The sequence below is a fragment of the Hippocampus comes genome, unplaced genomic scaffold, assembly GCF_001891065.2.
Source record: "Hippocampus comes isolate QL1 unplaced genomic scaffold, H_comes_QL1_v1.1 scaffold68, whole genome shotgun sequence".
NCBI classification, from domain to species: Eukaryota; Metazoa; Chordata; class Actinopteri; order Syngnathiformes; family Syngnathidae; genus Hippocampus; species Hippocampus comes.
In genome coordinates this window covers 2,102,789-2,119,058 of record NW_017805625.1, presented here as the reverse complement: position 1 = coordinate 2,119,058, position 16,270 = coordinate 2,102,789, and the positions used below count along the sequence as shown (strand labels likewise).

The 16,270-nt window shown below is 43.6% G+C and overlaps 1 protein-coding gene across 3 annotated transcripts in view; it reads left to right on the top strand.

Moving 5' to 3' along the window:
• The window catches only part of LOC109522336 (disks large-associated protein 4-like), a 63,631-nt gene extending 47,406 nt beyond the window's left edge, over nucleotides 1–16,225 (top strand). For all 3 annotated transcript variants that reach the window (XM_019880801.1, XM_019880800.1, XM_019880799.1), the window contains 5 exons: nucleotides 1,145–1,193; nucleotides 9,904–11,147; nucleotides 11,315–11,529; nucleotides 15,114–15,264; nucleotides 15,817–16,225. In XM_019880801.1, the coding sequence (XP_019736360.1) occupies nucleotides 9,957–11,147; nucleotides 11,315–11,529; nucleotides 15,114–15,264; nucleotides 15,817–16,095 (1,836 nt within the window). In that variant the 5' untranslated portion in view covers nucleotides 1,145–1,193; nucleotides 9,904–9,956 and the 3' untranslated portion in view covers nucleotides 16,096–16,225. The remainder of the gene's footprint in view (nucleotides 1–1,144; nucleotides 1,194–9,903; nucleotides 11,148–11,314; nucleotides 11,530–15,113; nucleotides 15,265–15,816) is intronic.
• Nucleotides 16,226–16,270: the final 45 nt, after the last annotated feature.

Below are 16,270 nucleotides of genomic sequence, written 5' to 3'. Positions count from 1 at the left end.
TTGTTTTTCCATTTGTGTTGATAAAGTGCAGTATACGCACACTTAAAAGAACCAAACCACACAATTGAAGATGAACAAGTAAAAATCCTAGGAACAGAAAAGAGATGGTTTGAAAGGGGGGTAAAAGAAGCGATTTTTGTTAAAAAATTTTCACCCTCTCTGAACCGTGAAGGAGGTATCAGATTTAACCTGTCTCCTATTTACAATAACTTGTTGACCAGTAAGGGACATAGACATGCTGATCAGGCTAACTGAAAGTAGCTATTCAGCCTTAGCCCAAACAATAGGCCTAATCAAGACCCAATGATAGGGAATTTAGAAACCAATGGGCCTCTAATAAACCAATAGGGGCGTGACTAACCATCCCCACCCAGTCCTCAAACAGGCCACGCTCAGCTTTTTAGCGCAGAGCAACTTCCCGGAGTCTTCACGGAGACTTCAGGGTTGTCTACCGCTGACGAAGCTTCTGTGAGAGAAGCGAAACGTCCTTTTTTGCTTTTTTTGTTTTTTTGTTTTTTTTTTTGTTTTTTTGTTTTTTACCCACAGGTACAGATGACGACTGACAGAACCCTTTCTACGATGGAACTTTCCTGTACGACTGAGAGCCTCCACAAGCATCTTGGGATGCAATGTACACACATATGCAATATGTAGCGGAGGAAAAAATAGTTCCATACTCCGAATCATTTTTAGGTGCACACAAATACCAATGCATATGCCCAATCTTGTGTGTTAACCCGTCTGCGTGCACGGCGGTGTTATCATACAGGACACGCGGTGAGAGTGTTTGCGGAGGTGCGGTGGGGCTGGGGAAGGTGACGGGAGTCCACATTCAACATTGTCATAGCGTCTGAAACGCTGCAGGTGCTATAAAAGCCAACGGAATATGAATGAGTGGGAGCCTGCCGCGATTGAAATGTGCTATTGAGACGAGAGGAGGAAAGTAGGTCAAAGAAGTGTAAAAGTAGACTTTTCCTCGCCTGAACCTGAAGGCGACGTGGCCTCGAGCACTCGAGCCCACCATCTGATGATTTGAACACGGTTGGTAATATGCGTGAAAATGCTTTTTCCTCAGATGAGTGCTGTGGCAAGTAAACCGTGACAATGTGATCTAGGTTGACGGCGTCCTGTTTCCTTTTTTCAGGAACCCCGCACGCGTTCACATCGAGGCTTCACAGAAATGAGCTGCCAATGTAAGTCTTTCACTTGACCTTATCCGCTCACGTTGTCGTTGTTGGTTTAATGAAGCTCAAACATGAAGGAACGACGCTGGTACATCTTCACCTTCAACCGGGTGCCTATATTTCAGCAGCTAATTGCGATTCCCGGCAAACACACTGACAGGGACTTCAAAGACGACTCGCTGGAGGAAGAGAATGTCAAATTCCCTTTTCAAATACAAAAATCCCTGTCAGTTTCCTGTTTTAGAATATTTCATCCCGAGCACAAGGAAGGCTTGAGGCGATGTCAATACAAACAAAGATGTGAGACTCTCCAGTAAGTTTTGCAGAGGCTTCCGTTTCTTCACTCTCAAACGTTAGGTTTGGATGCCTGCCGATCTTGAAGTAGCATGATGAAATACGAAACTATAGATTGAGATCACTTTCGGATGACCACCTGCCGGGACACCCCAAAAAATTTTTTTTTGCTGTACCATTTGTATATGAGCCTCATTTAGTCACATGATGTCCTCTGTGGTTTTTTTTTTTTTTTTTGTCTGTTATTTCGATTTTCAGAGTGAATTATACATCAGAGCATGACACTGATATCAGAGTCATCCGATCGAACGCTTGGATTGCCTTCAGCTCATTCACAAGGTCTTGCTGTGTGCCGTGAGGCTTTTCCGTGACTTTTTTTCTGATCGTCCCCATTGCACTGTGGAAGATCTTTCATGCAGCTCCAAACTGGGGGCAGTTGATGGCCATTTTGTGTGACTTCCATGTTGGAATAACGGCACCAACCGTTGTCACGTTCTCATCCAGCCTTTTGCTGATTCTATCCTATTCCAGTCTTCCGCAGGTCTACAATCTTGTCCGTGACATCTTTTGGCAGCTCTTTAGTCTTGCCCAGCATTCTTTACGTTGTACATTTTCTGTTACTACATTCTCTCATCACCATAAACAACCTTACACATTGAAAGCAAACTCATGAATAAACAGCAGATCAAATAATGTAATAATGACGCCACAGTAATCTGAAGCTGCAATATTTCTGCAGCGTTTTGTGTTGTCTCAGTTTTTCCTCCCTCTTATTTTTGTTGCCTTGAGCTATCAGGGCCACCGGAATATCGAAATGAGTGAGGACAAGTTGTACAAAGCCAGCTATCAATAATTGCAACTCTCCCAGGAAGGCTTCTGCACCATGTTGCGAGTCTTAAAGCGGAATCAATGGCACCACTCGACTTACACTTTTGGGATTATGCTTCGTAAAATATCCTCAACGTAGACAAATAAATCCTTTCATGTCAGGCCACGGTCATTCATTCTTTCGTGCTCAAACTTCCTGAGCCATGTGAGATTCTGTCCTTGTCGTGTCTTTAGGGGGGGGGAAGAAAGTCAATTTGCATGAAAATACACTTATTAACAGTCTCACGCGCGTACACTGAAGCCCCTCTCGTGTGCATATAGATTTGTAGCTTCCTGTCGAAACGGGGCTCCTGCTGGCTGTGTAGCTGTGTTGAGGTGATAACATAATGCTCCAATCACAGAGATCCAGCGCATCCCTCCAGTGAGGACTCCGAGGCGACTCTCCCGGGATGGTGGATGAGAGTGGAAGTGGAATCGCACGACCAATAGGCCCTGCTGGAGGTGCTAGAAATGGATCTGGAGGTTCCATTGGACACTGGCTTTTGTCTCCGTGCGGTGTAATTAATCGGATGATCAATGAATCACACGACGTTCAATGTGGAGAATTCGGACTTGGCAATTTAAATGTGACAGGCATCATTTGCCAGGGGGGTGATGAGATCAACGGCACAATGTGTAGCAACTGCGATCAAAATGGAGTTACCTCTACATGAGACTGCAGTGAGGTTATGTCTGCGCAAAAGAGATTGGGGTTGACATTTGGGGTGTTTTATTGCATTATTTTATTGCTACGACTTGCACCCTGGTAGTTCTTCCTTCTGCCACTGAACCCCATAAAGGGTTTTGTTGCCTCAGAAATCTATGCCACATTTGTACTATAAACATACTTTCAATAAATCTGCGACTAAAACAACTCCCGTACCTTTCGAGTAAATTGCAGATGGATGTATTGTGTGTTAAGACTGGGGGTGACTTTGGGGGATAAGCCATGGGAGCTGAAGGTTTACAGATCACATCTCCTAAATGTCATATTAAATGTATCCGTGTGCCATCTTGGCCCGTCCTGCTGACTTTATGGCCGTTGTCATGGCAACAGCTCCCACCCCGTGCATCCGACAGGTTGGCGGGTTGACAGACGGCCATTACAGTATTATTGTGACGTCAGGTCTTGTGGGGATTGAAAGGCATGAATATGGAATTTGACCCACTTGGTGCCCTCTATTTCCCGCCACATGGTCGCCCCTCATGCAGCGGGAAATCTCGTTGCGTCACTGCTTCCTCTGTCGGGGTGAAGCCTCGAAGATCTTTTGGACCGAACTGTGGCTTTGGCGTGTCATTCCAAGGGCATTTTGAAGTGGATTAGATTTCAGGATTATGCTGGTGGGCCCGGTCCAAGCAGACTGCGGATGCCTGCTCCTGCATATACAAAGCAATGCAACTTGAGCCCTCGAAAAAGAATCAAACGCTGCTTGGATCTTAGAATGCTTTAAGACAGGGGTGTCAAACATACGGCCCGCGGGCCGGATCCGGCCCGCAAAGGAGTTTAATCCGGCCCGCGAGATGATTATGTAAAGCAGGGGTGTCAAACATACGGCCCGCGGGCCGGAACCGGCCCGCAAGTAGGTTCAATCAGGCCCGCAGGATAATGTAAAAGTGAAAAAAATGCATTAAAGACACAGAATTAATATTTTTAATCAGGTGCAATTCATTGAGTATCCGCAAGGGGACACTGTTTTGATCAGAGAAGAAGACAACAGCAGCCTCAGTCTGTCACTGAGACAGACCCATGACAGCAGACGCTATCAATAGCACTCTCACATTTACACATTTAATAGCACTCTCCTTAGTTTGTAAGGTATAGGCAGGGATTACATTTAGATTTTATATGCACGTGTAAATGCTTTAAAACTTGCTTTCTTTCTGAATCTTGTTTAATCTTAAAGTGCATTACTATATTTTTCAATACCAATTACTTGTTAAAGTTTGTACAATCAGTGGGATCAGTTGCAATGCATATATGTGAATGATAAAAGTAAATTGCACATTTGTCGAAGGAAATGTAAGGTGCTTCATGAAATGTTTTGTAAAAGATATGTTCATTAAATTTCAACATTTTCCTAATGTTCTTGTGCTTCTTTATACCAAAACAAAGGAAACACATATTGTTTTGGTTATTTATAGCAAAGTATTGTATCATTTTAATGGTCCGGCCCACTTGACATCTACCGAGGCCGTATGTGGCCCACCATGTGAAATGAGTTTGACACCCCTGCTTTAAGCAGTCTTGATCAAATAAATAAAAAAATAAATAAACAGAGGAGCCCCACTGCGATGTTCACGCTCAAGGTCAAACTGAGGCATAGAAACAAGTTAGATTCCTTTTAAAAGGCATCAATGTTTTCAATATTGTTTGCGTATAACCTGAAAGAGATCGGATTTACTCAAGGCAATGCCGCGTTTAAAAATCAAAGCGCAAGAGTGGTTGGTTAAGTGCCCTCAGAATGATGGCTCTTTGAGCGCTTTCACTTGCAAGCGGCGGGAGTGTGCGTCGTGAGAGAGAAGTCGCTAAGTGTCTTCGGTGGCGCATTCGAGCATTGTAATATACGTGCATTCGTAAAAACATGCTGGGGGCTGTTTGCGCGCATACTGAATATCTTTCTGACTTTTGAATTAATGCCTCCGATTTGCAGCAGATAAAATGGAAAATGACGATTCAGTCCTTATAGTATTGTCTCATTCCTGACAAAAGACCCCAAGAGAGCCATTAGTCATATTTTAATGAGTACGGGCTAAAGTATACAGTACATAGACGTACAACATAATGTACCCTCACTGTTTGTGGACTTCGAGTTCAGAAAAACTGTCAGTATTTTCTGATCATCCGGGCTGGGAATCATGTGGATTTTTCCACTGTATGTGACAGAAAGCACTTTTAGAATGCTCACTTGCACAGCGGAAGTGGTTTTCAGGGGCATGGAAGCGGAGCTCAGTTGCCAGCGGAGGCAGTGACACTCTGCCACCAGCCTTTCACTGGCTTCCTTTCTGCCTGGCGGTCTTCAGAGATGGACTAAAACGAGTGCGGGTTATCTCTCACAACAGAAGGGAGGGTGATAAATTTTTAGCGATGAAAATAGGCCAGAGCGCAGCACTGATGGAACAGATAAGATGTAATTAGGACAAGGTTAGACTCCTTCCCCCTCTCATCATTTATTTAATGTGTCACATTTGACTTAAGTTCGGATGCGGCTGTGTGTGTTGACGTGATGTTGATCCTTCCTTCCTACCTTCCTTCCTTTCTTGCTACCTTCCTACCCCAACATTACAATTTCCATCAAAGGAGCTCTCCATTTGCTTGCCCAACTGTTCATTAGTGAGCTATTAATTTGTATCGAATGGCCATAAAGTAGCATTTCGTAGTCATTTTGATATTTTATTTTTTTGTTTTGTTTGCACATTAACCTTTTCATGCAGCCTGTAACCTGCTAACACAATAAGCTGTCCACTGTAGTAACCGCTGTCCCTGAATGGGTTAATTAAAAACGTTTTTTTTTAAAGTTCCATATGCCCTCTTTTCAACTTTTAGCATCTGTGCCTCCAAAGGTCTCTGCATCTCCCCCCCTGATATTTCTGTATTATAAAGTAAAGCTCAGCGGAAAGAAACTCATTTTAGTTTGACATGTTTTTAAAGATATGAACTCTCCTGGCTGCGTATCCCCCCCTTCTTTGTTCCTCCAACTCGTCTCTCATCTTCCTCCGCTGCCATGGAAGCCGCCTCATTCCCGCTGGATCGCTTTCATTTTCGCCGGCGTTAACCTCGCGCCGCAGCTTCACGCCGTCGCTTCCTCCTTAACACTCAAAGTTTGGGACCCATAATTGTGAGCTCACACACAGACGCGTGAGATTTGCCCCATGTGTTCCAGGCCAGTACAGCAGATGGACTCAATTCTGACTGACTGAGCCGTGCACCAACGCTCAGATGAAAGGATGATATCCTTTGCATAAGCTCGCCCACTGACTTGCTGTTATAGAAATTACGAGTAAAAAAGATATATATACATTTATAATAATAATAATAAGTAATCATTTGCATTACGCATATACAGGAGCGAAGATTTATGGGCTAAACTATGTGATGATGCTGCTACCGTGTCTAGTGTATGTCCTTTGCTACACCTCTGTGAGATCTAAAACATGATCTGTATCAATAAATCCACGCTGCTACCGTGTCTAGTGTATGTCCTTTGCTACACTTCTGTGAGATCTAAAACATGATCTTTATCAATAATTCCACCTTTACAATAATAATAATAATAACCCTCAGTTTTCGATTTAAGCACTGTCAAAGAAGAATGAACTCTGCCTAAACAAGATTTTCTGGTCACAATTCCCCTATTGACATTATTTTGTGCTCGTTCTACAATTCCCTAAGATGCTACAAATTGACGCGAAAGCCCTGGCTAGTTGTAAAGTCGTCATCGTATCAAAGAATTATAATCGGACCAGATGGCAGCTTCCCTGTGCACTCGGCTGCCACCAGACGCTCCATGCAGGGTGTAATATTACACACACACCATGAACACTCACACTCGCATTGTTGCACGCACTGAGCACTAAACATTTGTATTCTAACTAACAACGGAGTGCAGACGCCTGACCTAGATGATTCCCTTTCTGATGACTGAATGTCTCTTCTGGGCATCGTAAATCGTCTGGCTGTTTTATTTGAAGTTACATTGGATGTCATGATTACCAGCATGAATAGGACCTGCCTAGTTTTGATCTCTCTCACACACATCCATTCCACATTCAGCGGTGTATGCAGGTACGCCGGAGTGGGCATTGTGGTTCAATTAAAGGCATGGCATAGTTTTTGAAGCGTTGTCGGTGGAGAATGTAAGCACTTTTTTTATAAAGTGGTGCCTTGAAAGTTTTTCAAGACTTGACTTGTGAGTGCAGACTTGCTATACACATTATGTATGGTGGTGGGGACTCAACACGCTTCACAGCAAGCAGCAGTTTGGCAGATACAGTCATTCAAAATAAGAGACTTTATTTTGTTTATTTCCACTCCCTGTTGAAGTTTACTGCCAAACTAAACATAGAACAAAGAGATTTATGCCTTGGACTCTATTTTCATGCCAAATCCGAGCCTAATAGCGCAAGGCACAGTGTAAATCTGCGCAGGGGCGTGTTAGACTGCGTTTTGGTATGTCTGCAGATGGGCACAGTACACACTTAAAAATGGGCGTTTTGCACCGTTTTGGGTGTGAACACAGCTGACTTGATTCGCCATCAATCGAAGCATCAACTTTAAAAAAATGGCACCCTGAAATGATGGAAGCAGAAAATAATTTGCTGAAGTCCATGCGGGAGGTTGAAACACGCACGTTACATTTATGAGACAATGGAAGCAGATCTCCACGGGCGGATGATGCAAAGTTGGCTACTGTGATCAGCAATGCCACTGCAGGGAGGGTTATTTAGAAAATGGCATAAAAATTAGATAATGAAAATAAAAATAGAATAATAATTCATTCAGTTCATCGATCACTACATTGTTTTAGAGGTTTCAATGCACACTGATGTCATATTTATGGAAGAAATACGATGACAGCCACCACACACGCAAATCTTCCTATCAGTCTGCCTGCACCTCCATCAAATTCACCAAAATCCCACTAGACCACCTGCGCAAATAGTTAAACGTGGTAGTCTACTTTGAGTTTTAACAGGAATCTAGCAAATGTTTTTCTATGATGTCCCCCTACAATGTCATACGAAAGATAAAACATCTGCTTTGCAGTTTGTCAAACCCGTTCACTCGGTGAAAGCGCACAGCTTTTATGCCTGCCTTCGTTGATAATGTACCGGTCGCCATACTGGGTGACACATTGAAGATGATGTGTTAAGCTTATCTGAGTGGCGTGCCACTATGAGATCTGAGGCAGTTAGCTAATGTGGTGTAAAAGGATTTAGAGGATTTGACCCTATCAGCAAAGATGGCACTCAGAGAAGCTGCGTTAATGACACTAAATGAGTCTGTGCTTGCAGCATGCTAATAATGGGGGCTTGACAGCAAGGCATATCATTTACAGACTTTTTTTTAGGAGGGCGGGGGCTGAACAGCTATTTGATATTCATGTGCAGAAGAAACATTGGATTACGAAGGCAAGATGGAGGTCATGCGACACCTGCTACATTTGACTTCACCCGAAGCTTCGTTCGAAAATTAAATTACGTTACATCACCTCGTAGCATCATCTCATGAATGAGCCTCCTTTTATCGAGCAGCTTGCAATTATCTTTTCTTCCTGCGGGTCTTGGTTGAGGTAAAGGTGAGCATGGCAATTAAGGCAAAATGAGTTGCTTTTCCTTGTAAATTTGAATAGCCGTTCCACTGGGTACAAAATGTCTTTACTGCATCACTCCATCAGTGTGTGTCTGTTGTTTACTAAGAACGCAGTCAGTCATGTCGGCTCCAATCCAGCTTCTGATCCAATCTGCTTTAATAGAACAAATACCAAGTTTCAGCTATTTTTTCCCTGACTTTTCACAGCCTAATTTGGTGGTAAATAATAACCACCAAGTACAAATTGGACGAAAATGCATTTTGTGTCACGCTATTATTATGCCATTAGGATCACATTTGATCTGTAGCCTATCCCGACTGACTGGTTTTCTTGACACCAAGACACGCACAGAAACAGACTCAGAGGTTAAGGATGTAGTTAAGTATCACGGACACATTTTATCATTCGTCATCCCTTTCCTTGGGAAGTTATAATTTTATTTTTACTTTTTTTCCAGATGATACAGTACAGAAATGCTCGTCTGTTGCTGTTCTCTGTTTCAGGTTCAAGGTCCCCTCCTAGCGGCTCTCGGCTCAAATTATCATAGCCACACGTAATAGCTCGCTGACCTGCTCGCGACGTAATTCAACATTCAACTTTTATGCATCACATATGCGCTCTCTATTCATCAAGGTTTTCTAAGCTGCAATGCCTTACGAACGAAATCAAGCAAGAAGTAAAACCACTTGAATTATTCAACGAATGCATGTTTGTAGAACTTTATTTTTGCTAAGTACATTGCTCTTTGGCAACATTATTAATATTGCATAGCACAAAACACCATCTGAATTTCATGCTTGCTGATCCTATGAGATCTGAATTGTTTACGAGTGACACAAAAGTTTTGCAATCACGGGCGCACAAATCCATCGAAATGGATGACAGATGAACTCTGCATTACTTTCAAACTTTGAAGAAATTGCTACAGAAAGAAGAGATTATTAATGAGAATATTCAATCGACGTAAATTGTGGAGTTGCCTCTTGTGGACTGCCGGTAATTGTGCCCACTTCGACCCACTACCTGAAGACCTTCATTGATACGTATATTGTTGTTCCATCAGTTTCTAGCACAATTGTTCATTGTAGCCGGCAATGTATTGTTGGCACATACAATATTTGTCTCACAGTGCAACACATATCTTATTTGTCGTCTGGTTGGCCTTGCGAGTAGGAGTGTAATCTCTGGCATAGCCTTTGTATGTTTGATTCTAATTCTCCATTTTTTTTTCTCCATCTATTGGCCAGGAGTCAACTTCTAGGGTTGGAGGTCGACTAGAGGGTTGGGCCTCCTCGCCATTATGAAAGGGCTGGGGACCAGCCATACCAGACACCTGTCTGACTCCTGTGACCCTTCCGCTGGCCACTTAGAGGCTCTCTACCCTCAGAAGACCAGCACCATGCCGCGAAGTCCTTACCTGCTCAGCCCAACAATGGACCAATATGGCACTATGGACCCCCATCTTTACCCATCAGCCAACCCAGGGTCCCTTCCGCCAGAATGCCTGCTCCCCCTCAACAACCAGCTGTCAAACAGCAGCACCTTCCCCAGGATTCACTACAACTCCTACGATCCGTCGGACTTCTCCCCACCTGTAGAGGGCATAGGCGGAATGAGAACTGGGACGTTGGGAGCGTCCGTGTCGATGGGCATGGGATCGGGTATGGGCATGGCTGAGCTTACTGGACGAACGTCCATGATTACGAGCGGCTCGGCTACAATATCGCATCACATGACCAAGAACCAGGCACCGCACAGCCTTCTGGAGTTTGATAAGCAGTTAGCTGGCGGTCGGGATGGCTTCAGCACCTTGCAGTTCCACAGAACATCTGCAGTAACCGCAGGTAAACAGCGTACGGACAGTCCTGGTCGCATCCGTTACATGCTGCACTCGGTGCAGAAGCTCTTTGCAAAGTCCCAGTCACTGGAAAGCCACCACATGAAAGGAAACGTCAACGGACGCTCAACGGGTAGCGGCGGAGGTTCGTCGGGCACTGACGACGGTGGGAAGCATAACCGCAGAGCCAAAAGTAAAGATCGCGGAACTAAATCGGAAGCGACCGCCAAGCGCCGGCCGCGTTCCAACATGTCAGGGTACTGGAGTTCCGATGATCTGGACAGCAATGACATAAGCAGCTTCCACAACACTATGGCCATGATGACCCTAGGACGACCCGCTGGCCAGGAGAGCCACGGGGGCCAGAATAAATACATTCATAGCGGCTATAACACCATCAGCTCATCTAAAAGCAGCAATGACATGAAGTATCAGACACTAGCCGCACCGATGAGTGGAGGAGGAAATGGACTTGAAGGACCAGGGAATGTGCTTATGAATGATAACATGAAAGGAGGATCTTGGTCCGCACTGACTATGGGCCAACCAAAGCAAGTGCTCCAGAAGGGCTCAGCCACTCTTGATAGGTCCTTGCTCAAGTCCAGATCATGCCAACCAGAACTGACTTGCAACTACCTGCAGGTCGGCCGAAGGGTAAGTAAGGCCTAAACGCCGTCGCACACCAAACGCTTTGAATGGAAACCACGATTACTATTTGTGACCTGATAGGATGAGCATCACTCACTGTAATGAAACAGAAGTGGTGTGACAGCGCGGCGTCGCTTTGGAAACAAAATTTAGCCGTTTGTTGCTGCCTGCAGGGGGATTGGAGCAGCTCATTAGGCCGCAGCGGGGGCGCCAATGAAATTCCATGCCGGCGCATGCGCAGCGGAAGCTACGTGAAGGCCATGGCAGACATGGAGGACAGCGAAGACTCGGAGGGGAGCCCCAAACCCTCGCCAAAGACTGCCGCTCGCCGCCAGAGCTACCTCAGGGCCACGCAGCATTCTCTGAGTGACCAGCTACCCCCACGCAAGTAAGGCCACCGCCAACTAAGACAGCGCATGTTACACGTTATATAATTATCTTGGGTAATCTTACGCATTCTATTCAGCATGCACTAAATAAAGTGGGAGTGGCCAGTTGTTAGTTCTCAATCAGAAGTTGCGAAAACCTTTGAAAGGAAGGAGAAATTTTGGCCTACTCAATAAGAATTGGACGGTGAAAATGCCTGTATGAGTCTCAATGTGCGTTTTAAGAACAAACATCTAATTAAGCTCTTTAGAGTGCGCTGACAACAGGCAGACACTCGAGGGCACTTAAAAAGCCATTTACATGTAGTTAGTAGTCTGATTAGTTTAATTTATGTTACAAGGTGCAGAGAATTGATAGGCAGAACATTTTTACATTTGAAAGGGGCCAAGCAAGCTTCCATTTTCTTTGCATAAATGATGTATTCATGATGCATATTCTATACCAGTTCGGTGAGAAATACAAATACAACAAAAACACACTCGCACACATAAATGGCTTGATATGCGTGCCCAGCGCAATTTTAGCTCAAAGAGCGGTCTTACTGTATGCATGAGTGGATTTGAGTTTCCTTTGGTATTTTCGCTATTTCGTACAGTTGAAACAGGCGGTTTGCAGCGCGGTCTGCCAAATTGCCAAACGCCCCGAAACAAGGCTCGCGCCGGCACGAAGATGAAGCTGTGCCAATTTTTACGCCTGAGTGTGTGTGCGCTCGAATGTAGAGCCCAAAATGTGACAAAGACATGTTGTACTGTATTAGCTCAAATAAAAAAGCGACGTACATACTGGAGATCACCGGTGTCAAAGTCAAGGCCCGGGGGCCAGATCTGGCCGACCACATCATTTTATGTGGCCCGCAAAAGCAAATCAAGCACGTCAAGTTCCATGATACTTGCTAAAGTCTGAACCAAAATTTCACATGGTCGTTCTTGACTTCTGATTTTAAAACTGGTTATCCATCAATTTGTTGTGCGCCGTGTATGTAAAATGTGGAGGTGATTAAACATTTATATGGTTTCCCAAAATTCATAACGGCTCTCCAAGGGAAACCGTAACTAAAATGTGGTCCGTGACAAAAATGAGTTTGACACCCCTGCTTGTAGATTGTGTCTAGGTAGCAGAAATCTAAACCTCCCCCATAAAAGTTTTATCAGTATTTGACCTGTTGATGTTTATTCATAGACTAGTCACTGAAAGTAGACAAGACATCTCTTGCCTCTTTGTAAAAGGCTTTCGAAAGCAGACATGATGCACTATGTGTGATGAAGGCACAGCAGGGCAACATTTGAGGTAACGTCACATCAAATGTGTGAAGAGAGCACTTTCTTTGTAGCAATGACAATATGGTGAAAACGGAAACAAGACAGCGCTGCCATGTCTTTTTATGTCGACACCGAATTCAAAACATTTGCCGGGGGACACACACCTACGCTCTGAAGTTGACACGGATTTTTCCTCCGGCTACATTTGCTGTGGAGATCAAATGTCGACTTATTTTTTTGATCTAATGGTGATTCAAACAATGCAATGCAATGGTGTGGTTTTATTCAAATGCTAATTTAATATCATTCCTCATATTCTAAGGTATAACGTTCAATTTATTTAGAATACCGATTTTGTCATTCAAACTTAAGCAGCAGTTTTCACCAGAGCTTCCCTCCAGAGCGTGCTGTTATATTGACCGTCTTATTTGTAGAAAATGACATAAAAACTTTAAATCTTAACTTCTGAGCGATGTAGTAAGGCTTTTGAGAAAGAAAATGGCTTCTGCAGGGGAACCGTGATATTTTGCTATTTGCGCAAATTTGTTGTACCAAAGCAACTGAGACAAATTCGAATAAGTAATAGATTGAGCATTCTGCATTTATACAGATCCCTTTAGGGGATCCAAAAACAAATCCTTGCGGGCCACAACATTTGGTAAACTAATGTAATATATTGATGCAGTGCAAGAATTCCATCCTTGTGACTGCAGTACTGCAAGGCCCCCTTTTTTTAAATCAACACTGTCACAGAGGCGTTCATTTAACGAGACATGATGCTACTTGTAATTTGCAGAGGGGTACAACTGCGACACATCAGCGCTATTTTTATATGAAAGATTTGTGGGGAACCTTCTTTGGTAGAGCAATGTAGAGCAAAAAACATTATAATTCCTTGTCATCACACGTTCGAATGGACACACATTTGTATTTCATATTTTATTGAGTGTGCATCGGAATGAGAATTTTTTTTTTTATATATATATTTTCCTTTTTCATGACACAGACAGACAGGCAGATTAAAGGTAAAGATAGACAAGGATTATTATTGTAATTATTATTGTAAAACAATAGTCATATTGTTTACTTGGCATGCTGTTTGCTTGATATGTTGAGAGTTGTCAAGTTGGTCCATGCGGAAGATAACATGTTGATGCGTGTTAGGTATCAAGAATACCACATTGTGTTGGATTGTCAACATGCATGAATGACTAACCCGTGGCTCTCTTGTGGCCTGCTGGCGTGAGCAGCAGAACCCTGGATTATTCCTTTTTGCAAGGGGAACTGGATGCCCTGTGGTCACCCGTCCACAGTGTGTCCTCCCTCAACCAACTGGGCAGGTCAATGAGCAGGTCAGTGATAGGCCCAAATAAGACACATCCCAGGGGTGTGTTGTTGCTTCGCCGACAAGCCAGCAATAACTTCCTGGAGGTGACAAACCCATGCCATGCTGTCAATCACAGCTGCCCACCAGCAAGCTTGTAAATAGCATCAGCCCGGCGCTTTTCGGGGAAAACTCCTATTCTGTGATTTGACTCTGGGGAAGAAGTTGTCGACATATCGTGCTCATTGTTATGATCATTGTGCGCCAGCCATGACAACGTTGTCAAAGTTGTCTTTTGAGAAGCATAACCCTTTTCTTTTGCTTGTTTGGCATCATGACGATTCAGTGAGCGGACCATATGCCACCCGACATCACCAGCTTTGCATGCTCTGACGCTCAAATCCCTTACAAAAAAAAAAATGTCATTACTTAATTATAAACCTAGCCGATCCAAAAATTGATCTTGTAATTTTTTTTTTTGTTTGTTTTTTCCTTATTGTATTTGTAAAAAACAATTGTGTAATTTGTTTTTATTGGTAATTTTATTTGTATTAGTTATTCTTAGCACGTACGAGATAGACATTTTGATTTTACTATGATGATATTCTCTGATGTCATGTTATTTTCAGTTCAAGCCTATTGCTTTTCACATGGCATCTACAATATGTGTACAGTACTTGCTTGTGTACTTACATGAAGCAAATTGGAACCAGCACCGTAACTGCACATCAGTTTGCAAAACGTTTTTTTGTAAGGGATAAATCGAAATTGAAAAATGGAGGCCACGCAATGAGAAAGTAAAAGCGATGCCTTGAATAATCATCCGCTAGTCCTCTTTTTATTTCTCTTTCAATTGCTGCACACCTGGTTTGGAATTTCCTCTCTTGCTGCCTCCCCATCATCAAATATCAACGTTGACTGTTCACCCTTCCTTTGCCAAAGTATGTCCTGATATCGCTTGCTCTTCCAATTTGACCTGAGTACATTTGTTTTGTTTTGCAGCTGTCTTCCATCTCTCAGAGAGCTCGCCAATAACCGCAGCCTGGACAACCTTGACTGCATTGGGGGCACAGGCTCGCCTGTGCCACACTGGGATGATGATGACTTCGGCCATGCCTGCAGCACATTGGGCAGACGTAGCTGTATGGGGCAGGTCAGTGCTTCAAAATTATAGTTGGCTGTTGGATTTGATGCGCTATTTGTAAGCCGAGTGAGACCCAAAATTGTATTCCCGGGGCAATTTTTTTTTCTCTTCTTTGCTAAGCCGATATTTTTTATTACTTCATAAAAAAAAAAAAAGTACCAGATGAATATTTCATGAAGTTATCTCCGAGCAAACTTTCCCGCATGAAATGAAGTGATCCCTAAAGATGCTCAAAGAGCCTATCTTAAATGACACTGAGATTGACATGACACTGCGCAGTGCTTAACTTCCTTTTACACTTACACTATATGGCAGTTAGGACTGTTACAATGGCACTCAAAACATAGACTGAACAGTTAATAAAGATGAAGGCCACACTTTGAGCCTGGAATAAATGAATTCACTTTAATTCATACAAAGTCCAAACAGGCTACATCGATGAGATCAAGCGGTATAGAAAATGGATGGATGGATAAAATTCAAAACATGTTCACATCCATGGTTCCAGGGTTAAAATAAATTGAATGTTTCCAGACATTTCTTCCATCTGCTTCCGCACAGATCCGGGACCTGGACATGAGTCATCATTACGAGGACCGTAGCTCTGACTCCACATTCCGAGATTCCCGTTCCCATTCTCAGGACAACCCAGATCCTCCAGACTTGCCCATGCCCACTTGCTTCCGCTCCCGCAGCCACAGCTACCTGAGAGCCATCCAGGCGGGCTGCTCTCAAGATGATGACGTGGCTTCCCTAGACTCAGGCTCGCTCCCGCCAACTGACACCACTGTTCGCACCTACGGCACCAGCACTGGTGAGTCACTGACTGGAAAAACATAGACTGTACATGTGTTGACAGGGAATACATGTATTCTAATAACCTTATCAAAAAAAAAAAAGAAGAAAGAGGAGACAAACTTTATTTTAACTCATGACACAGTTTGAGATACCCATTAGTGAGTGGGGCACTGATCCAATAAAATATACACACACACACACACACACACACACACAC